The sequence below is a fragment of the Polyodon spathula genome, chromosome 6, assembly GCF_017654505.1.
Source record: "Polyodon spathula isolate WHYD16114869_AA chromosome 6, ASM1765450v1, whole genome shotgun sequence".
Classification (NCBI taxonomy): Eukaryota; Metazoa; Chordata; class Actinopteri; order Acipenseriformes; family Polyodontidae; genus Polyodon; species Polyodon spathula.
Window position 1 is genome coordinate 51,886,480 of NC_054539.1, and position 23,003 is coordinate 51,909,482.

A 23,003-nucleotide genomic window follows, 5' to 3' on the forward strand; every position below is an offset into this window, starting at 1 on the left:
AGACCCCAGCCTTTAGCAATCAATCATCACACCTTTTATGTGATTTACATATGCAATTATTTATATTACATTTATTTAAATGTCTTCATACAAAAATCAATATACTGCAGAGAAGCGCTAAGAGCCAGCGCTCTTGTTATCACCCACCTCTTTGACACAGCAGTGCTGAATGAAAATCCTGAAATCACTAAAACATGCTTTACTTACAACTTCACTGAGCACCTTTGGAGCACAGTTTAGGTTCCCCTTTTATATTTTTGCTTTAATGATGGTTTGTCAGGTCTCTGTTTTTAAATGAAGTCCTTACTGCACCTTAAAATCGAAGTGCAAACAAACAAACAAAAGCAGGTGTGTAAATCTCCAAATGCATGAAGTAATTGAAAGTCCAAAATGATCCGCACACTGCACATTTTAGAAGAGTAGCAATATAAAACCACTACAAAATCAAAATTACACAAAAAAACAGTTTTTTATTTATAGAAGAAATGACAAAAAAAAGTTGATATACTGCAAAAAGTGATCAGTGCAAACATTTTGGTTGCATGACCATCCTCAGTGGTAGCGAACGAAGAACACCCAAGTATTTAAGAGATATATATATATATATATATATATATATATATATATATATATATATATATATATATATAGTGAAACAGGGAAAGTGTGGAGCAGAGAAAGTGTAGCCCTGGGGAGCACAGGACTACAGTTCCCAGAAGGCCACGGGACCGACAAGCCTCCAATTAGGAAATTATCAACTGCACCTGGCTATGATTGCAAATTAGAGCTAGGTGCAGGGTTTAAAAGGAACGCAGCCAGTTTGTTACGCCTATGTTTATTTAGTTTTGTTTAGTGTTACAGGTAAACAGCTTAGCTGTCCTGTTTTATAATTAGGTTCCTGTGTTATGTTTAGTTAGTACTCATTAGAACTAGGTGTTTATTTTGTTTTTGTTGTTATTAAAAAATGGCACAACCGTGTTTGAAAAATCTTTTGAGCTCCTGCTGAATATGTATGCTGACACTAAAACTAAATACCATGAAATTAAAAGCAAATTATATTCACTGGGAGTTCTGAATTACACCAGAAGCATAATCTCACAACCACTTCCCCCCACCCCCCACCCCCAAGAAGAACCGTGTTTGCATGCATCCTTTTGTAGTTTTGAACAAGGTGACTTTGCTGGCAATTTTCTGTGCCACAACAGATGAAGATGAAGAGTGGGTAAGAATCTAATGAGAGTATGACCACATCACATTTGTTTAGATTTCATTTTAATGTCCAACCTGCAAAACGAAAGTAGTTTTAAGTCTGGACTTGATTACAGTGCTGTTTGCTTCACCCTTCAAAATGATCAATCATTGGCTTAGGGGGGATTTGACAATATTGCATCAGCCACTTATGTTTAATCTTAATCCTGGCATAGATCACCAATATGTGGCTTGTGCAGCCAAGCGCTGTAAAATTCAATAACACCCCAGTTGTCACTTATTCCAGCATGGTAAAGGTTGATTAAATCACCACCTAGCCTATCATCAGTTGCTGCATTAAAACTGCAATCTGAGAATATCATCATTGCTCTTCAGATCAATTTAATATAGGTCCCTATAATACTGAGAGTATATCTCGCGGATCTAAATATACTAAATATGTTATTTTTCATGCAGAGAAGAACTTACGTCAGCATTAAACTCTGCATAATTATTTATGTACAGTGCTCACGAAATATATATATATATATATATATATATATATATATATATATATATATATATATATATATATATATATATATATTTTTTAAAGGTAAGAAAAAAATGGTTCAGGAGTTTACAAACCTGCTTCACATCATGATATCCCCAGGAGGGATATATGAAGCAACACTATTACACTGCACAACAAGATCAATAGGTATAATTAAAAGCATTTCAGTGCCTATTCATAGAAATCAGTAAGAATGTCTGCATGGAGTCAAAACAATCAATTGCTTGGGTAATATGGGTAATGTATTATGGCTTGTTCATATCTTCTCCCCACTCAACAAGCAAATCCCAGATGGATAGTATACTGCAGTCCTACATTTAATATGCAGAGAAAAGCTATATAACTCATGCAGTTGGAAGTTTAATTTTACAGATCTAGATCTATACAGTAGATACTCAAGAAAAGCTGTTTAGTTGAATTTGGGTTGGATTCCTTCGAACACAAGGCAATATACAGTATGTATATATTTCTAACAAAGATGTTTCTCTGACTATCACTCACTCTGTTCAACTAGACTACCCCCACTCAATATGTCCCAATTGGTAATAATTGAAAAATAGATAACACTACAAGTTACTTCCCTAAACGCATCATATCTTAATTAGAACATGTCCATGGAGTGGTCAAAAGATTTGGATATCAGTTAACTTTACACTATGTGGAATTGTCTAAAAAAAAATAGCTGATTAGTTACAAATTGAAAATATGAACCTACACTCTACCAAATGTTAAATTACAAAAATATATTTTAGCAGAATTGTATAACAGGAAAATCTGCAAGTCTCATCACATTATAAAAACTCATCCATTAACTACAGTTTAGCCAAAGATGGAACTTTGCAAGTTCACATCCAAAACACCCACCACATTAACTAACTTAATTTTAACACGTGTTCTACAAATCACAAGAGCTCAATAAATGTGCAAGCATGAAATACGCTGAAGACTGTGTCGGTCAATAACTTTACAACTACTTAAAACATGATGAAATATTCCAATGGGAAAGCTAGTAATCTTGCCTTGTATTTATGCATGCAGAAAAGTTAATTCCATCACTATACACTAATAGAAGTTCTATTAGTGCAGTCAGTGTATGCCCTTTACAACCTAGTCAAGCCTGTATTCCCTCAGTTATTTGGTTCTCTCAAGGCTTGTATGGGCTACAGAAAATCCCTGTTGGTCTTGTAAGTTAGTTAATGTTGTGTGATATATGCTCTATTGTCACATGCCGTTAGGGTTCAGTCTGTGACGTGACGCCTCAAAAAGAAAAAGACACACACAAGATATTGTAAAATAACATAAATGTATAAACAGGAAGCACAAGAAACAAACGCTTACTATAAAGAACACAACCCCTGAATAGTAGTGAGGCTTGGATCGCCAGGATTCCAAGGATGTTAAAAATGATTGGCATTTAAGATTACACTTGCGTTATTATACGATGATTGGGTATAAAATATGTCCACAAATGGCAAGTCATAGGGTAGCCCAAATCAGACCGAAATAGGTTTTCACCTTCATCACTGCATTTCAAATCAAATCAAAATTCTAACCAGGCTTGTTAAGGATTTATGCCATAACACACATTTTGATATTACTCACAAATGCCATGCCTGAAGCAAACTTAATTACACACTTAAGAACTCAGCAGGAGTATCCATGTATGATTTTCCTTCCAGAAGTGTACTTAAACTCTGTGGATATGCCAATTATATTGCAGCACCAAATCTGTTCACATTTCACATCTTGGGACTACATAAATAAAATTCTGACTAGATTGAAATAAAGTATATACTGAGCAGTTAACAAAACAAACAGAACAGAACATTTATAGAAGGTGATTTATTTCAAATGAGCCAATGTCGATCGATCGATCGAGCTATCTATCTAGTTATCTGTTTTTTATTGAATACATACTGTAGTATGAAGTTAAAATTCTATGATCATACACATATTCTTAAAAAGGGCTTATTATCATTTTTTAAAATAGCATTAAAAACACTTCATAAAAGTCAATGACATTATTAAACCAAGGCATGATTCACATCCATTGTCATTCAATCATGGCTGATTAAAAATCCAATAACAGCAGCAAGTTAGCCTAGTGCTAAGACCAGCTTCGAGTTCAGTGAACAAACTGAGTGTAAAAGACTGGCGTGACTGAAGTGTAATATTCCAGGCTTGCTTGTGCACATTCAAGAACAAATCCCTTTACAGCCTCCATATACAATTGCTGACCACAGTGCAAATACAACCAGATGATTCGACTCAGATGGGCAGAAAAGGTGTTGCCTGCAGACAAGAAAGCAATGCTAATTGTGATGAATGATCCAACAGATTCTGTACCGGGTATGCTGGAAAGCACTGCTTGCATCATACAGAATGTGAACAGTTTTTATAAACCTATGTTAATCCAACAAGCAAACCAACTAAAGAATTCATCCCAAAAATAGCAAATGTCAGGTAAAGTCTCTACTGCCGTACAATTGTTGGAAGATTCCCCATCATGTCGGGAGTAGTAAATTGCTTGATAAACAAAGTGGCTTTGCACACTGGTAGAATATTTGGTGCTTTAGATGAATCAAGGTTAAAAAAAAACAAAAAAAAAAAAAAACACCAATTCATCAATTACAAATCCAACAGCAGTGTGGTATTTTAGCAAGCAGTGGCCCAGTCAGTCAACACATCCTGTAAGGATATATTTTAAATTGCTCTGCTCAATGGTTCAGCAAAAAAATGTAAATTTAGCACCAATTTCTTCAACAGTGGTTCCCAACCTGTGCTCCACAGACCACCTGTGGTCTGTGAGTAAACTCTAGGTGGTCCGCAAACAACTCCCAAAATTTGGTTACTCAGTTCTAAGCAACAAAACAAACAGCTTGTGACCGTGTAAACACGATCATACTGAAATGTCATTCTGAGAAAAAAAAAAAAAAAAAACACACACTTTGTTTTTTTGACTTGCTGGGCCACTATAATTTGCAGTACAGCTTGTTGGATATCATTTGATAGGGTAGGAATTGACTTTCACTGCCTGTTTGTTTTTTCGCGTGACATCACGGAGATCACTGAGAGCATTTAATTTTTAAAAGGACAGAGACATTTTAAGCCGCACAGAGAAACAAAACACAACACAAGAACTTGCTTACAGTTAAGAAAAAAAAAACAGGAACACTGTAAATCTGATGTATTTGACTTAGTTATATTAGAACATGTACATGTTTTAACACATATGTTTTTACAACATTTATAAATATCAAGCAATGAGTGGATATAAGCAGATACTATTTCATGAACTACATCAGTTATTGTTTATAAAGACCCTGAGAATAAATGTGAATTATGTCATTGCAGGCCAGATCAATATTTTTCAACAAAACTTTCAGGAAGTATTGGAAGGTCCATCACATCATAAAATAACAATTTATTTTTTATTTTTATATGTATCTCTAAGCAGAATACACAATAATTTAAAAAATAACCTTCCAGTGCCTTGGTGCCAAACTCTAGAAGCTGGTAAAACTCTGGCAGAAGGTTTCTGACTCAGGCATTTTCTTCCTGACAAATCTAATTGTTCATCAACCTTTTCTGCTGCAGAAATCCCTTTAAGTGGTCCAGATAGACAGAGTTTCGAGACACCATGTAAAGTCTGCAGAAAAAGTACACAATCTAAAATGATTAGAAGGATAGTGTGTATTCACTTGTGCAATCACAATGTGTGACAAGCCCACTCACATTGACACAGACCTAGGAACATGGTGGGAATTTGGTTTCAAAATTTTATTTATATTACAAGCCTTTTTAGTATTATTAATGATAGTGCTTATCTGCTGTTTACAAAGGCTAATAAAGAACTTGCAAACAAGGTGTGATAATTAATTTGAGAAGTTAAAGAAAAAGATCAGACTAAATGTATGCAAATGTGTGCCATCTAGTAGACTGAGGACAACGACTGTTAGCCAGTGGCAGGCCACAGCAATTGGTAATCATTTAATGAACGACCATGGGTAAGATTTGAACTTGCATTACTGGTTTTGTATTTTTGGTTGGCAGGTGTGCATCTATGGGAAAGTTGCAAGAGCTCATTGTATGCATAGATATCATTATAAACAAGGTAGCATGTAGGGGAATACATGTCAATTAGAGAATGTGCCGAGTTTTAGGAAGTCCATGTAAATGGTTCCTGCACCTGCAAGGCCGCAACATTTAATGTCAGTGCAAACCAAATTTTTTTCAAACGATCAGTATAGTTTCCAGCTTTGTTGCAACATTGAATGATTTTAGTTACACAGCGCATATGTACAGACTGGGATGTTTACAGTGTATGTTTATTATTTTTTAGTTTTTTATTTGGGGTCCAGGGGCCTGGTTCGTTATAGTTGAAAGTTTGTTATAATGAAGGACGTTATAGCAAGGGTGTACTGCATATTCAATAAATTAACACTTTTTGAATTATAGAACTTAATACCACATTCTACAGCGTGACAATTCAGGACTGAAAGGGTTAAAAACGAAGGCGGATACCTGCTGGACATAAATGTCTTGTTATGTTTGTATGTGCACAATAGTGAAAGGCCCTTTCATCCAGACACCTACCTGTAATAAGGCACAGAGTCAACCATTTTCCAGTTGACATAGTTCACAGCTGTCTCTTCCAGCTTACACTCTCTTGCCATCTGAATTTTGGCAACTTGCCAGAAGTGTTCAAAATCGATCAAAGTAGTGTGCATCTCCTTCGTCAGCACCCTGTACACTCCCTCCAGAGTGTCGTGATACACCTAGCAAAGGGACACAGCAAGAGTTCAATGGGACAGGGAGATAGAAGTATTTTTTCTTTTTCTTTTTTTTTTTGTTAAATGATGCAGACTTCCAGTTTTGCTAGTGCTTTTGAAGACTTCAAGGTCTTGTTGGTAATGCTGCACAACTGACCTCAAAAAATGACCTCAACTTCAAACAATCATCCTATAGCAATATTGACATGGTTTACAACACTTCCAAAATGCTGAGTTGTGGTTATTGGCTTATTCTTAAATACATTTGTTCACACTTTCCCTAGTTAATGCTGTACCCACACAAGATAGCCTTAATTAGTAGCCTTATGAGACATTGCCACTCAGGCAATTATTAAATTATTTGGACAACATAAGAATGAAGCATTACTCAAATTAATTATACTGCAACATCCTTGCTCAATGAAGTAACATTCATTCAGCCAGTCAGCTGATGGACTCATCTTGTGCCAATTTGACTGTGATTGGAATACTGATGAAGAAATGTACTTTTCCACATGCAAATATTATCAAGCCTTTAAATCCAATTTATTCCAAATTAGAAACATTGCTTTTAGAGAAGTGGCACAATCTCAAAAGGACTTTAAAATATGGATATACCACCCCCTTGGTAGAACTTTTTTGTAAGTCTGGGAAAACAAGGGTTGTATACAATTAAAAAACAATTTTAAATATGTTTACAAGCCAGTTTATAAGGCAACAGCCACAAATATGACTTTGGGTCAATTGCAATGTATATTTGAATTTAGATCTCCAGCTCTAAATTCCTAATCATTTCTTTCCCGTTTGGGAAAGTGTCAGTGAGTGGGGGAGGCAAAATGAATGATTCCATATTTCATCTATGTTCCCTCATACTTGCAAAGAAGAACTGTTATCACTGTTGTCCTTACAATAATTATTTTTATAAACATTAATAAATCAAAACGGTGTACTATTGCTGACATACATACAATCTAAAATGAAAATTCATAAAGAAAACAATTGATGTAATTAACATACTAATAATTAATGAGAATGGGATAAGAAAGCCCATCAATTTTGGATGCAAGCTGTCGGGGAGTTTATTTTTCACCAGGAAGTAAACCGTTTTGATGGCACATAAGATGCCTGTCTCATTCTTTTCAATCATTGTCACAACTGTTTTTGACAGGGATTCTTTTTTCTTTTAAAGAACACTGTTTGACAGGCTCAAAGCGTTTGCGTAAAGAACTGCGTTTTTAAATCTTTGGATGATCTCCCCATCCACACACCCTCATCGAGAGGATAGATGGCTCTGCAGACTTCTCAAAACATTTCTTCATCAATGTCCTGCTCTTACCATTTCCAGCGATTTTTCCACAGATCCTGGAATTTGCCTTCTTTTTTTGGTCCAGTAGTACAGGGTTGTTCAGAGCCATTTTTCCATGCAGCTGGTTAACATCAGCAGTACTGGTCAGTGTTCTTTGATCAGTCATCATAATTAGCACTACCAAATGCAATAAGACTGTCTGAATCACTGCACTCAGGTTTATCAATCACTGTACTACAAAGTGCTCTGTCTCATTCACACCAGCAGTGCTGCTAAGCACCCTACACAGTCACCATTTTAGCAATGCACACGCTCACACAGCCATGCATGTGCATGCTCATTTTGTGCTGCTGTTAGGTGAGCGAGTAATGCTATGTAGTGAAAAGAGATACTTTACATCACAGGAAGTCGACCACCAGCAGGAAATCTTACTCTTATTATACTTCTTCCATTGGAGGTAGATTGTCCGCAGCTGTCAATTGACTTTGGCTGTTTAAATAACCAGTAAGAAAACTGCCACTGGAACCTGAACTGATAGTATAGGCGATACATTCCCTCCAGCTCTCCATGGTCTAAAAACGTATAAGAATATGAATTCAAAACAATGCAGGTTTAAAACAAAACACCAAAAATTAAATGGCATAAGAAAAAAAAAAAAAAAAAAAAAACTTTATGAGACTTGGAGTATAATAGTCACCACATCTCTGGTTTAACTCTGGTTTAGAGTGCTTCAGTGGTGCATAAAATTGATGGATTTTATTTATTTGAATTAAATTTGCCATTCTAGACAATCATCTTCTATTACACTGGTTGGGATGGAATAGAAAATGCAACTAGTCTTGTGAAACGTGTTGCAATTTAGCAAGTTTAAACATAAGACTTAGTTATCATCTGTCAAGCCACAGAATCTTATTACACAGGTTTTATTGCACCATGTTGATCACAAGTAAGGGTTTAACAATTCATCCTTTACACAATATAGTGCATCGTAATAGCGTGCATAGCGATACGTAAATAAAAGCACTAAAACAAATGTAGTCTACCGAATCGTTCTTGTATGAATACATGTCCCCCTTATTTAATTTTTGCCTTAATATAGTTACAGATGCTTACACATGACTCAAAGTAGCTGACCAGGACCAGATGTATTGTAATAGTGTTTAGATCCACATTGTACCTTAAACTTAGTGTACTATTATACACCTAATCAAACTTTATCAAGAAAAGAAATCTCCCGAATTGACTGGCATCAATTGGTATATGGCAGAAGATAAATATTGTTTGATACATTTCTCTACACAAATATAGTGCATACTGTATACAAATTGCCAAAATTACAGTGTAGGAGAAAAATGATCAAATTAACTATGTCAATATTCTTTAGAATAGTGATACTGACTTGTGGCTCATTAAATCCATTCCAGTTCAGGACTTTGTTCCAATTTTTTCCTTAATTACTGACTTAAACAGCTCAGACAAATTTGGAAATAACATTCTACCTTATAAAATAGTTCCTGTTTTCCATTTACAGCTGTTATAAAAGTATTAATTATGATGTTTTAACAGATATACTAAAGTGTTATTTCTGTTTAAAATTAGTTAATAGCAATAGGACTTCCAAGGTTTCTTTATGTATGCTGTGAACACATTATTGGCAGGGTTGAACTCTGCATTTGACAGTTACTGTTATGGCTCAGGGGTGGTCCATTTACAAGAAGTGTCTGTTTTGTTTAAGCCCGTTCTGAGCCCCACGCAACTGCTTATGCTATACGGCTTTCCAGAGCTATTTCTGACAGAGACATATAATTGACATAGAACTGTATTAAGGTGTTTTATTGTGACAGTTTCAAGTCTATATTTGTGTTACTCTCACTCACCCAGTCATAAAAAAAAAACAAAAAAAACCCAACTTTTTTCCCTCTCACGACACTGATTACACTCCACCTCAGGGTGATTGACAGACATGACAACGACACAAAGCATACAGCATCGTAAACTTTGTAATTCTTTAAGAAAACGAAGACAAAAGTTCTGGAATGATTTTCAAATCACAGGAGCTTAGTGCTTTGGACCGATCTGAAAAAAAGCTATAGCCAAGCATTGTGCATCCAATCTGTTTGTGCTGAAGGAAACATGCAAGATAGAAAATGGGTCCAGATTAATGGGACAGGTTAAGAATTATCACAAACGTCAGAAAGCCATAATAAAAGCAAATGGAGGAAAACATGTAATACTAAAGCAGGGGTGCCAATACTTTTGTCAGGAACGAATACATCAAATTAAATAAGTTTGTTTTTTGATAAGGATTATTTGTTAAATTATAAAAATGGCATATTTTGCTTTTTATTTTTTATTATAAAGTGGTTAAAAGTCCTTAATCTTGAATTATGGTATAATAAGCATAGGGTGACAATACTTTTGTCTGCGACTGTATATACCAGTCAATAATTAAGGTGACCATATGACTCTGTGTTCAGCGGGACAGTTTAGGTTTTTCAACTCGCAACTCAATGCATTCTGGTAAGCGTAGTCCTGCTTCTCTTAAAGCTAAGAATGGTACCTGAGACAGGTAAAACTTGCCAGAATTCATTGGGTTGTAAGATGAAAAGCCTGAACTATCCCAAACTGTCCCGCTAAACACTGAGCCATATGGTCACCTTATCAATAATAAGCCAGATGGGACTAACCTTTGTATGTTTCTTCAAGAGCTTCCTTTTGAATTCCCCAAAGTTGTTCGATTTCATAACCTGGACGTTTAACTGAAGGCAAAGACACCATCTTGTCATCACGTAAGCAGAGAAGAAGTGGTTCCTTTATGGGAAGTCTGATTCATTTTTCTCTTTTGGCAATACAGAACACATCTTTCATTGTGGCCACACCATTTGACAGTTTAGTTCAATATATTTAATATTTGCATAATGGAGATTAAAAGTGTTGAGACATAAAATCAAGGTCCTATTGTAAATGACAGCAGTAGCAGTTGTGATGCACAGTTCACCCCAAAGTCTCTGTAAGTCACTTTGAATAAGCATCTGGTGACTAAATAATAATAATATTCAATTATTTCCCATGCTGATCAAACACTGATAATAATTATTAGTCCACCTTTTTGGATTTAAGAGGAATTTGTTTCATTGAGATATATTCAAAATATCTTGGTATAACTATCTAATTTATTACATATAGAATGTGAACACATTTTTTTTAAAAATACGATTGACTTTGCAATGACGTGCGCGCACACCCACACACACACGCACAAAGACCGATATTTATACACACACACACACAATGTTTGTTCTATTGCCAGTGTAAAGTGCATGGACTGTTTTTTTTCTAGCAGTTTCACTTCACCATGTGGGTTGGGTTGATGGAAGCACTGTTATACGGAATGCAGTATATCATGCCACGCCAGCATTTTTATTATGGTGTTTGTACTGGGTCCAATAAGAATGTTTCCAACCTGGCAGTGGCATGTCCACAGGGAGCTACAGCTACAGGCTCTAAAGAGAGTTCTGCAAGGCCTCCCTGTTTTGAGCAAGGAGAAGGGATCTAAAACCCACAGGATGAGAACAAAAACCTCATCGCTCAGGTCTAGCATTTCTCTGTAGGAGCTTCCTTCCATCCCAACTCCTCAGTGCTCTTACGCACAAGCGTGCTTCCGCAAACTCGCTCACACTCGAGCTCCAGGACAGGCTGCAGCAGCTCCGCCTCTCCAGTCATGGTGGTCGCCTCCTCTCAGCACAGCAGTGCAGCAACCAGGAGACGCACCCGAACTCCCCTTCAGCATCATATCAACATTTCCGAGGACATGAAGTCCCTCATTCACCCCATTGCCGTCTCAATTGCCTTAATTAATACAGGGATCAATGATATGGACAAACGGGTTGCTTCTCCATTAGTTCAAGCCAGTATTTACCACTCCAATCATGGTTGTCATCTCTTCAGGTTCAGCACTTCCGGTCCCCACAGCTGACGTTCCAACCTACAACTGGACGTCAGCTGCCCTCAATGGTCCACAGCAAGCGTCTGTAGTCAGAAATCAAGTCTAGCCACCACATATGGTTTCTACTTTTGATATTTGTGCAACATTGAGGGCTAGATTCTCAAAGCTATTTTTCAAGCTCATTTCATTTTATTTTATTTTATGAAAGGAAACATTTTCAAGTACAGTTCTAATTTAGACTGCTTGCAAATACTAAGAAATGGCTGAGATGTTTTTGTCAAGTTTAATTTTTGGAAACAGGCTTCACACTGCTATTTTACTGGACTTTCTCATCCTGTATGCTTCCAGTTTTCACTGCTACTTAACTAAAAATATTTTCATAATTTCAATTTTCACTCGCGCCCTGCCCCTGTTTGCTCAACAGCACAAGCAATGTCTTGTCAGAAATAAAAACTTGTTTAGATGGCTTAGACAATTGATCCAGAACCATTGCATTTCCTCCAGCCTTTCTCTTTATATCCCTACCTTTGGACCCCCTTGCTCAAGCAATATTCAATCTGCGATCCCCGTTTTCTTCAGTAGTCATCCCACCCTCATGATAAACCATCAGCCCGACTAGAACTCCTCGGAATCACCCAGGACACTGTCAAATCTGAAGCCAGCCTCCCACTCAACAATCCTGGAATGTATTTGTCAGCTCATTAACAACTTACAAGTACCAAAACTCAGTCTAAATGCAACCCGTTATCTCCCTTCGGCCAATTCAATTTTGCAAGGCATAACATTCACATTGCACTTTCTTGCTTTCTCCTCAACTGCAAAAACCTGGATTCTCACGTAAAAATATCTTTCAGAAGCAAGAAACCCTCATCCAGAGCTTCCAAAGCTCCAGCTTTCCTCCAATACTCGGATCATGGCAGCCATATCCGCAGTAAAGGCTAACACTAATCCCCATCTAATATGTCTGCTCATCCTCTCAAATACTACAATCATTAATACATGGTGAGAGATGTGGTACGAGACTGGAAATCTGTCTTGATTATGAGTTAAGGAGTACCACTATTAGGAGAATGACTGGAGTTGAGTTCAAATTGAGTTCACCTTTTCCATTCCAAGCAAGCATGATAGTAGCAAACTGCTGATCGATCCTGTACTAACTAACACATAGGATGGTCGGAATCTCATCTCTCTAGACAACAGAAGGGTCTCCAGTTCCACCATCTCATATTCAACTAAACCCAATGCTCTCCAATCTACTCTCATCTGCAAGAGAATACATGCCATCAGCCCTCTCTCCATCTACCACGTCCTCCTACGCTACAGGTTGGTCATCATTCTATTCATTCTGTGCTGAGAACCGAATATCTTCTACCCCATTGAAAATTGAATTGTACCATTCATTGTCCATGCACGAGACATTCTTCATCTTTCGTCAGCATCCATAAAATCCTACATCCAATTTTATTATAGTAGCTTGTCCATCTCCTTGCTGACACTTCTTTCCATCTCCACAGTGCGCCTCACACTGGGGAATTTGCAAGAGCCTTCCCCCTTCATCTCCATCCAAACTACCCACATCTACAGACGTCCTTTCACAATTAATTTCAATGTTGTGCTCAGGATGTTTCAACCCATTTGACGACCTGGTGATGGAAGCTATGTGCCTGCCATCACTATCCAGTTTCCCAGCCATTGGTATTCATTTTTGTGATCTTTCAATATTTCCTGATAATCATTTCTGGTCCTTCACTCATCCAAGACTGACCAGCTTCGTCAAGGACAATTTATTAAATTATCCAAGAAGAACTGCCCTTACGCTTCCTTGTTCAGCTTCCTATCTATCAAAAAACCCTGCGTCCCCTAGATCCCGATTATCGATTGTTGCCGTAATGTCATTACAAGACGCTGGTTCGCAACTCACCTTTCTTCTCTTACCTCCAGAGCAGGTATCTCTCTCCAGTTCTATACCCCGCACTCATTCAGGATTAGCGCAGCCTCATCAGCAGCAAAAACCAATGTCATCACCTTATAAAACTATGGGTTGCTGATCATCAGCAGCAGTCCATTCCTTCATTCGTTCTCTTCCTACAGACATCTCAGCAACTCACCAATAAATTGCTAGTATGCCTGGAGTGGGGACACCCTTTCCACCAGGACCACCAGAGGTTTCCTAACAGAGGGGGTTTTTCCTCTCCACTGAGCGGAGGGTTGCACATAGCCCGTTTTACGAACCATCGCTCTCTTTGTCCTTGTTTGTCCCTCTTTCCTGGTTTTTCTTGAGCATTGGCACACAGTCTTTGTCTTCACAGGTGCGGTCCTTGCGAGGAGATGGTGGCCCATCCTTTTGGGGGGGTTAGTGAGTCTCACTTCCCTGGCCTCGTGTCAGCCGCAGCTACTCAAGCCTTCGTTTAAATGGGGATCCTCGTCGTAGCTAGTCAGAGGGGACCACCAGCCACATTGTTCTTTTGCAGCTCATGCGCTATTTCTTGTTTCACCCAGAGACTGTATTGTTTTTCTCTCACTGTTCCAGTAAGAGCTGTTGTCATCTACTAAAGTTCAAATACTAACAAACTCTATGTTTCAGATACCCCTGCGGGTGCACTCCAGTGCCTGGCCTTGGAGGACTCTCTTCACCTCTTTGAGGGCGGCTCCTGGAGACAGGGATTCTCTTTCCTTCCTTCTTTCCAGGTTATGATCATTTCCGTCCTCTGGGGGCATGGCCCGGTCCACGAGGCAGTGCTGCCAGGATTCTCCACAGAGTCAGAGAATCTTTGTTTTTCATGGGGTCCCGGGGGTCCATGGGGCTGACCTCAGCAGTACAAGGTTCTTGCGGTATAAAGTCCAGACCCTGTCCTTTGCCCTGGCCCGCAGGCCATTAACAGCTCAAACCTTCTCTGGCCAGCTGGCCACTAACAGTTCAAAACAAGCAGTCCTGGCCCGCAGGCCATCATCATTCCTTCAAGGCTAAGCCTCTAAATACTAAGCCATATTCTTCACCCAGCCCTACCTTCCACCCGTGAAATGTGTATTATTCCGATAAATACTTTTTGACCCATCCTCAATTCATTGTATTCCTGTTTCAGGTATCCCATCTTGAAGTCCTCTGTGGTTTGGGTAAACAGATGACATTAGTCACAGAAGTTCAACTTTGACATCAGGTTACAGACAACACATTCTCATCTTAGGTTTCACAAAGCATTTATTTGAAAACATCATACAGGTATTACATTACCACAGCTAATCCATTAAAAGCATGCAGATATCAAAATGTAAAGTTTTTTTTTTCACTGAAAATGTAAAGTTTTTGGTCTTCATTTCCATTTACAGCCCGAGTTAAGTGTGCTCTGTAAGGATTTTTTAACCAAAGACTTTTTACCCACGGGCAAAGTTTGTTGTCATAGCTTTTTCTGAAGATTACTAAATGGTTAGATCAACAAAGGTTAGAACGACACACTTGTCTAAATGTTAATAGCACAAGTTAGAATGATCTAAACTAGACAATAACCTTTCTTAATTACACAGTGGTGCACATATTGAAATGGTGCCTTGTATAGTGACTAGTAATATTTATTAGCTGGAATGTATAGCTTTAACTCCAATGGGACTCTTTTTGACATAAAATGAAAATTTCACATAGAAAATGGAGATGCCTTTTCTGGCTCAAATACATGCCACAGTGTACATTACAGTATGCTTTGGGCAGTACTCTAATTATTTATAAAATAATAATAATTAAAAAAAAGCTGTATAACAAGAAACATTCTACATAAAATGAACAGCTTAACGTTTGCCATTTGTTCAGTTAGGAGATTGTGTGTGTCAGCATTTCAGTTCAGTTCAGGATCATCTTGATGTTTATAGCTTTGTGCAGTGTACATTATTATACTATCTCATTAAGCATTCCCTTCACTATTTCTAAAACTCCCACTAGATTGGAACTAGATCAGCTGCTTTGACCTGGTCTGTTTTTTTTCCCTATATAAAATGATTAATGCTCAGGCTGACAATCTGCATTATTACCTAAGGACAGAACAGACACTAAGATGTGTGAATGTAAGACTTCATGCATTACTTGTAGCTTATAGCTGAAAGATATTGAGCTATAGTAGCAGTTTCCATCCAGAATACACTTGTAGTTTTCAATAGGGGTTCTCATTAAGTCTGTCAAAGTCAGACTATTGATAACATTTTGTATCTGCGTTTGTGAGATGTATTCTTTATTATATATTCAACATGATAACTACAACATTTTGATTTTTCTCTACCAGTGGTGCACCAGTTATATAGTAATGACCTTAACCCCAAGTCAGGCATTTTCTTTTTACAGCCCTATACCATCTAAGCATTATGTGTCCCTGACAAATATTTGGGAGACCCCGTGCAACTGCTTGTAAATCATCTGAGCCTCAAAATCTCCTGTGGGGTTAAAAAAAAAAAAAAAAAAAGTCAAAAACTCAACACTGGGTAAGCATTGTGGAACATTAATGTACAAAAACAATGGGAATGACTGATAAAATATTCAGTCTTTTTTCAACATTTAAAACCTGTTCCTTATAGAGGAGGCTTTTTTTTCAACTTCAAAAAAAACCTGGCGATTGCCATTTAACACAATGACCTGATCTAATGTAGGTGCACACACAAGAACAACTTACATCTAAAATGAGTGGAAATAAACAACACAAAACTAAGGAGCACTACAAGAATTTGATTTGAAAATAAATACTCAAAATGTACACAACATGGAAGAATGTAAATATAAAACAAAACAATACAGTGGTGAACATTTTTAGGTTACACTGTATTTAGAGAAAGTAATTTCACAATTTGGCAAACAGGCTACTAGAGACCCGGTCCTGCCTTTGGTATGTAACGGAAGATACATTATATCACCATGAAATTATTACTTCAGTGGCTTCAGTTCTCAATTCTAAAATAGGCATATTTTCTAATTAGGTTTCCTAATGCCAACAGCCTTTATCTGTATGAAATATATTACATGAATACCATCAAAAATCAATACAAAAAAAATATAAAAAGCTGCTCTAAAAGCAGGGAATTCAAGTGATGTCAACTTGTTTTTGTAGAGAACTGTTCTACAACATGATCAAGAGGCGAAATCATCAATGTTTGCACACTCATTGTATTCATTCCATTTTTGTTCTTGCTTTTTTTCATTTCTTGTATTCAGCCAGTGATTTCCTTTCTCTATATACAGTGAGAGTGGATCAGTTGATAACACCGTGTAACAATTTTTTTTTTTTTTTTTTTGTTCCTGGGTAGTAAGTGTTATTTCCTAATTGCTTATGCTTCAAAAGTATAGAAAATGGCTATTATTCCCCACAAACTTTGCTTTTGTGACCAGGACAGTGATATTTCAAAATATCTCTATTTCCAATGGGAAAATGGGCAAATGTGTGTCTTTTCGTTCACATAAAGTCAGAAAAAAACAACATATGAATCCAAATTAACATGTATTTATATTAAAGTAATACAAAAATGACTACAAAAGATTTAGAAGTGAGTAGTTTTTCGAGATTTACGATTATACTGATTATCTTTTATAGTCATTTTTGTATTACTTTAGTATAAATACATGTTAATTTGGATTCATATGTTGTTTTTTTTCTGACTTTACGTGAACAAAAAGACACAAAAGCACCCGTTTTCTCATTGGAAATAGTGATATTTTGAAATATCACTGTCCTGGTCACAAAAGCAAAGTTTGTGGGGAATAATAGCCATTTTCTATACTTTTGAGGCATAAGCAATTAGGAAATAACACTTACTACCCAGGAACAAAAATTGTGTTACACAGTGTAATGGCAGTGTCCCCTTGTCCCACCCCTGCCCCACTTCCAGCTCAGGCCACTCGAATGCGGGGCTCCTCTTCAGTCTCCTGCCCCAGACTGGTGTAGGTGACAGATGGCTCCAGCGGCCCTGTGACTGGGGTGTCTGTCGCAGGTCCTGAGGAGTTGCGGAACTGCTTGTAGACCCGAGGGTCCTGGGCAACATAGGTTGAAGAGGAGGCGTACAATATCAACCCCATGATGATGGCAAAAAAGGACAGCAGGTACAGACCTGAAAACTAAAGGGAAGAATACAGATTAAATCAGTAGACCAGGAACTCAGACCAGACAAGTAAACCAAACAAGTCCTTGATAAGCAACTGTAAAGGTGCAATAAACTAAAGGACACTAAATTACATACAATAAAGTCAAAGGACAGGGTTTTCTTGTTTAAAAAGTCCAAAGGACAGTATTCTCAATAGAAAAGTATGAAGGACAGTGTTTTCTCATTGGAAAAGTGTGGACAAGAGTTTCTTCTTAGAAAAGTGGAAAGGACAGAAAACTATGGATGTAAGTCAACTATGAGCGGTTCATTTTTTTTATCAACTCTTTCAGCTGTTTTTTTGTCATCCAAATGAAAGTTTAAAATTGAAACTGCATTTGTGCAGCCAAGGGAATGGGGCATAGTATTATTACATCATACTATCATTTTTTTGTGACAAATAAGCTCAATGCAGTGTTACTGCATCACTCATACATATGAATTGAACACAATATTCTAGATGAGGTCTTACTAATGCATTGTACAGTTTTAACATTACTTCCCTTGATTTAAATTCAACACTTTTCACAATGTATCAGAGCATCTTGTTGGCGGTTTTTTTTTTAAATAGCTTCCCCACAGTGTCTAGATGAAGACATTTCTGAGTCAACATAAACTCCTAGTTTCTCCTCTAATCAGCACTTTGTTTTCTACATGTTAACCACTCCCTAATCCATGTGCATTCATTACCTTGAATCCCTATTGCGTTCAGTTTGAGAATTAATCTTTTTTGTCAAAAGCTTCCTGGAAATCTAAATAAATTACACTATGTAACACAATTTTTGTTCCTGGGTAGTAAGTGTTATTTCCTAATTGCTTATGCCTCAAAAGTATAGAAAATGGCTATTATTCCCCACAAACTTTGCTTTTGTGACCAGGACAGCGATATTTCAAAATATCTCTATTTCCAATGGAAAAATGGGCAAATGTGTGTCTTTTCATTCACATAAAGTCAGAAAAAAACAACATATGAATCCAAATTAACATGTATTTATACTAAAGTAATACAAAAATGACTACAAAAGATTTAGAAGTGAGTAGTTTTTCGAGATTTACGATTATACTGTATACTTATAATGTAAACGAAAAGACACACATTTGCCCGTTTTCCCATTGGAAATAGTGAAATTTTGAAATATCACTGTCCTGTCCAGATATAATGCTGCAACAAAGTAATCCTACAAACAAAACACATTTCAATACAGGCACAGTAAATTAAGCGATCTTAAGAAAAACAAACTGATCTGCTCACAGAAGCATCTAATTTAAAGCAGCTTCCAGATATTTGTCTGAAGCATCTCTTTCGCTTGTTTTGAAACTTCACAATGGTTCGGGACCTCAACTAACATTCGATATTCTTTCAAATCGTTTTGCATTTGTCAGTTTAGCGTTATTATTTCATATTGTATTAGGTCTACAGAGTAACTTATCAAATGCGAGAAACAACTTTTTTTAAAATTTATTTATAATTAAAAAAAATCCCAGCTTCAGCCTTTCACTTCTTAGAATGCATTTTTAACAAAGCTTTAAATTAGGTTATGCAAGCTGAGTGTTTGTGTTTGCCTGACTAGCACAATACCTTTCAACAAACCTAAAATAAAAGCACCCCTAGACATCCGAACAGCCAGACCAAGCATGAAGCCGTGGTTATCCCTACTGAGTCTTGTCATAACTTTTGATCACTATCATTTCTTTTTTTAAACCAACATTGTTTTAATATTTTAGTTGCATGCATCATTGATAAACTGGCAAATTTCTCCCAAAGTAACTGACTTCACTGTCCTCAACCTGAACTGCCAAACAAGAACACTTCAGCTTTGCTGTCTTAATAGTTTATTTAAGGGATAAACATTGATAAGTGTTGAATCGGTTAAAATAATTCACTGTTTCAAGTTGTTTTTTTTACCACTTAAAACATTTTGTCCTAACTGACACTTGTTCAATAATGAGATTCAATTGATTTTTAATTTGGTAACTGGATTTGGTTTTTGCTCTTTTGTTACTTTCTCTTCAAAGCCACACAGGCACTTTAATTAGACGATTCATAGAATGAATCACTGAAAAGATCAAAGTGTGATGTCACTGATATTTTTTAAATTAGGTTATTGGATGAATAAATATATCTTTTAATAGTTTTTACTGATATTGGGATTGAGCGGTGGAGGAAATCTGAATGAAAGACACATGACACTGTGTCTAAAGTATAGTCTAAATTTAAAAAGTGAACAAAGAATTAATGATCAAGCAGCTCAATCATCGGAATACTTACATGATTGAGGCTTTAGGGAAACATCCAATAGTTATACTAGATGCATTTAAATGCCACATCTTCTGACAGTATATTTACCACCTGGCCATATCTACACAATACTATCAGTATTGTGTAGATATTAATATCAGGAAGACTATTCTCCTATCGGCCAATACTTTGATCAAAGACCCAGATTAAATAATCTACACATGGCAGATCACATGTTCAGTTGGGTTTTTGTAGGGCAGCAATATTAATTCTAATCCCATCCTTGTGCTAAAGATTTGCTATGGGAAGCCTGTTACATTAACTATACCTTCCCAACCTGCAGTCTTTTATGAAGCACAGGAGCAAGTAAGAGAACTGTTTTTAACCAACTTGTAATCTTAACAGATTGGAGCTTTGTGCGATTACTGTAACACAGTAAACCTGGCATTCCCTATTAGTAGCTAATATACACCTCTACCTCAAAAACTCGCCAGCTGTCTGACACAACTTGGACCTCCTCAAATTCCATACACACAATTCAGTATGGTAATAAAATAATAGCAGCAGCATCAATGAGAACGTAGATTCAATTCTCATTTTCTTTTTTTTTATTGTCTCCTTACCTGTCTGCAATCACCCTGAGTGGTTGATATTGCAGTTACTTAAAAACTGATTTTTAATTGTTTATGGGTTCAGGACCATAGATATAGCCTATGCAATGTAGGCTAGACCAGTGCCTTCATAAAAGGAAAAGCCACGACCACCTTAAGGTGAAGTTACTGTAACTTATGTTTTGCCGGCAGTACACTACATGTTGCTGGTACTTACTAATATAAGACAATTTGGCTGATCAAGCCTACAGCTAAGGCCAAATGTTTTGCATCACCCTATATAATTAACTTATTTTGCTTCATAAAGTCGAATGAAACCTGATGAATAATAATGTTACGTTAACAAATTGAATTGCATATCGCTTTGTAGTTTTCTACATACTTAAATCTTTGTGAAGAATGACATGAAATCTAACATGAAATACTATACTAGTCTTCTGGCTTCCGGTAGACTTTCGTGATATCATTTTCAAGTTTCTTTGATAATACGATGTTAAATAAAAGATCTAAATGATGTTCACATATTATTATTATTATTATTATTATTATTATTATTATTATTATTATTATTTCAATCCTAAAATTATAGGTAATGCAAAACTTTTGGCCATAGCTGTACATTACAGATCTATATGGAAGGCAACTACTGTAGAACTGAAGAGCAGCTCCTGAATTCATAGTCAAAGCATCTTAACACAGGCGTACCAAAAAACAACAACATTCGAGTAACTGCAATAAGAACCACTCAGACTTCAAGCATCACAAGACAAGTGGAGAGTGCAAATTTTATTTATTTGAAGCAACTTCCATAATTGTACTTGAATAAGTTGTTTATTAAGGAAAAAAAAAATCTGTCTATGGTAGACACTGGAGATAAAACATTTCAATCTCTGTGGATGTCCTACAGGAAAAGAGGCAGGTGGCAATTCACATTAACTCATTCATAAAACAAGCATATGTTAGGTAAACAAACTAAAAAAACGTGTGTGAGCCGGGGAAAAACAGTGTTCCTGTGGGGGTCTTTGGATAACCAAAGGTCACACTGATCGCCCAATTACCCAGATTAAACATTAACATTCTATTTTAAATCTATAACCCTGGTATGAATTTATTCTCTCCCATAGTAATTAGTTGTTTGGTAAAAAAAAAAAAAAAAAAACTCCCACCCCCTCTACTAGTATATTTAGCCACAGTAACAGGTCAAGTTTGTAAAATGCAAAAGTAATTCTATTTTATGCATATTATAAATGCAGACCATTGATTATTGTGCCAGTACCAATTTACAAGAGCCCTATGCTGATATAGTAATCTCAAACAATGAAACAGAGAACATTTTTAATTATTATTTTTTACCTCAGTTCACTGCCGGGTCCTGAGGCCCACTGAGAGTACTTCCCTGATAATTTATCAAGATACAGTACTTCAAATAAAGTCTCTCAGTATGAGTCAAATTAATCTGCACCCAACTGCACACTCCACTAGTCCTTTTTCAGTCTTCTTAGGAAATAGGACACAGTTAAGGATCAAATTTGTTTAATTAACAAAGTCAATTCATATTTATACTGCAACTTAAGTCATTAAAAATAAGCAATCAATTGATTGCTACATTGTTGTGAGTTTTTGCAATAGTGATGATATGAAAGGTGCATATCCTTTGCAGTTACTTTAAATTGTGTTTAATTGTTATCTCTGGGCAATGAATCACAAAGCCTGAAAAGTCACATTGAAGCTGTTAAGAGATAGATGATTGAATCCCAGATTCCATCAACCACTTTTTGTAAGGGATAATCCTGGAACAACATTGGATATGCCTGCCACGTGGACAGTTTATATAAACTATCACAACGGCAGGACAGCTGGAAAAAAAGCGGACATTGCTAAAAACCTTGACAATGAAAAATTACAGTAATTTGAAAACAACAATTTACAAAATACTATAAAAACAAAGCATTTTGAGGTAATCTTTACATGCCAAAAACAAATATAGCTGTCAAATTTATTGCTATGAATTTATTTTATGAAAGAATTCCAAATCCCAGAAAAAGTACAGAGTATCAAAATGCTGAAGAGAAATGCTAAACACTATAGATTTGTGTTCTTGACTGTCATTTAGTGTAATTGATTCATAGTAGTCTGTTACAGGAAAATATTTTAATTGAAAGATTACTCAGTGAGGGATACAGTATATGTGCTGTTGAACGGTATCTGTCCAACATCTTGCATCTATGACTGGATGAGCTCCATGGTGGCTCTTTTGAA

At 36.5% G+C, this 23,003-nt stretch overlaps 2 protein-coding genes across 2 annotated transcripts in view; both read right to left on the reverse strand.

Annotated features, from left to right (window-relative positions):
• Positions 1-3,887: 3,887 nt before the first annotated feature.
• si:dkeyp-114g9.1 (uncharacterized protein LOC555399 homolog) lies at positions 3,888-14,504 on the reverse strand. Its single transcript, XM_041253846.1, is given in 5 exon segments — positions 3,888-4,054; positions 5,245-5,411; positions 6,359-6,540; positions 8,273-8,412; positions 14,375-14,504. Coding segments are annotated over 5 exon segments (786 nt in total).
• Positions 14,505-17,547: 3,043 nt separating this feature from the next.
• slc35f1 (solute carrier family 35 member F1) overlaps positions 17,548-23,003 on the reverse strand; it is an 88,154-nt gene continuing 82,698 nt past the window's right edge. The window contains exon 8 of the mRNA XM_041253106.1: positions 17,548-17,871. Coding sequence (XP_041109040.1) covers positions 17,647-17,871 — 225 coding nt within the window. The 3' untranslated portion in view covers positions 17,548-17,646. The remainder of the gene's footprint in view (positions 17,872-23,003) is intronic.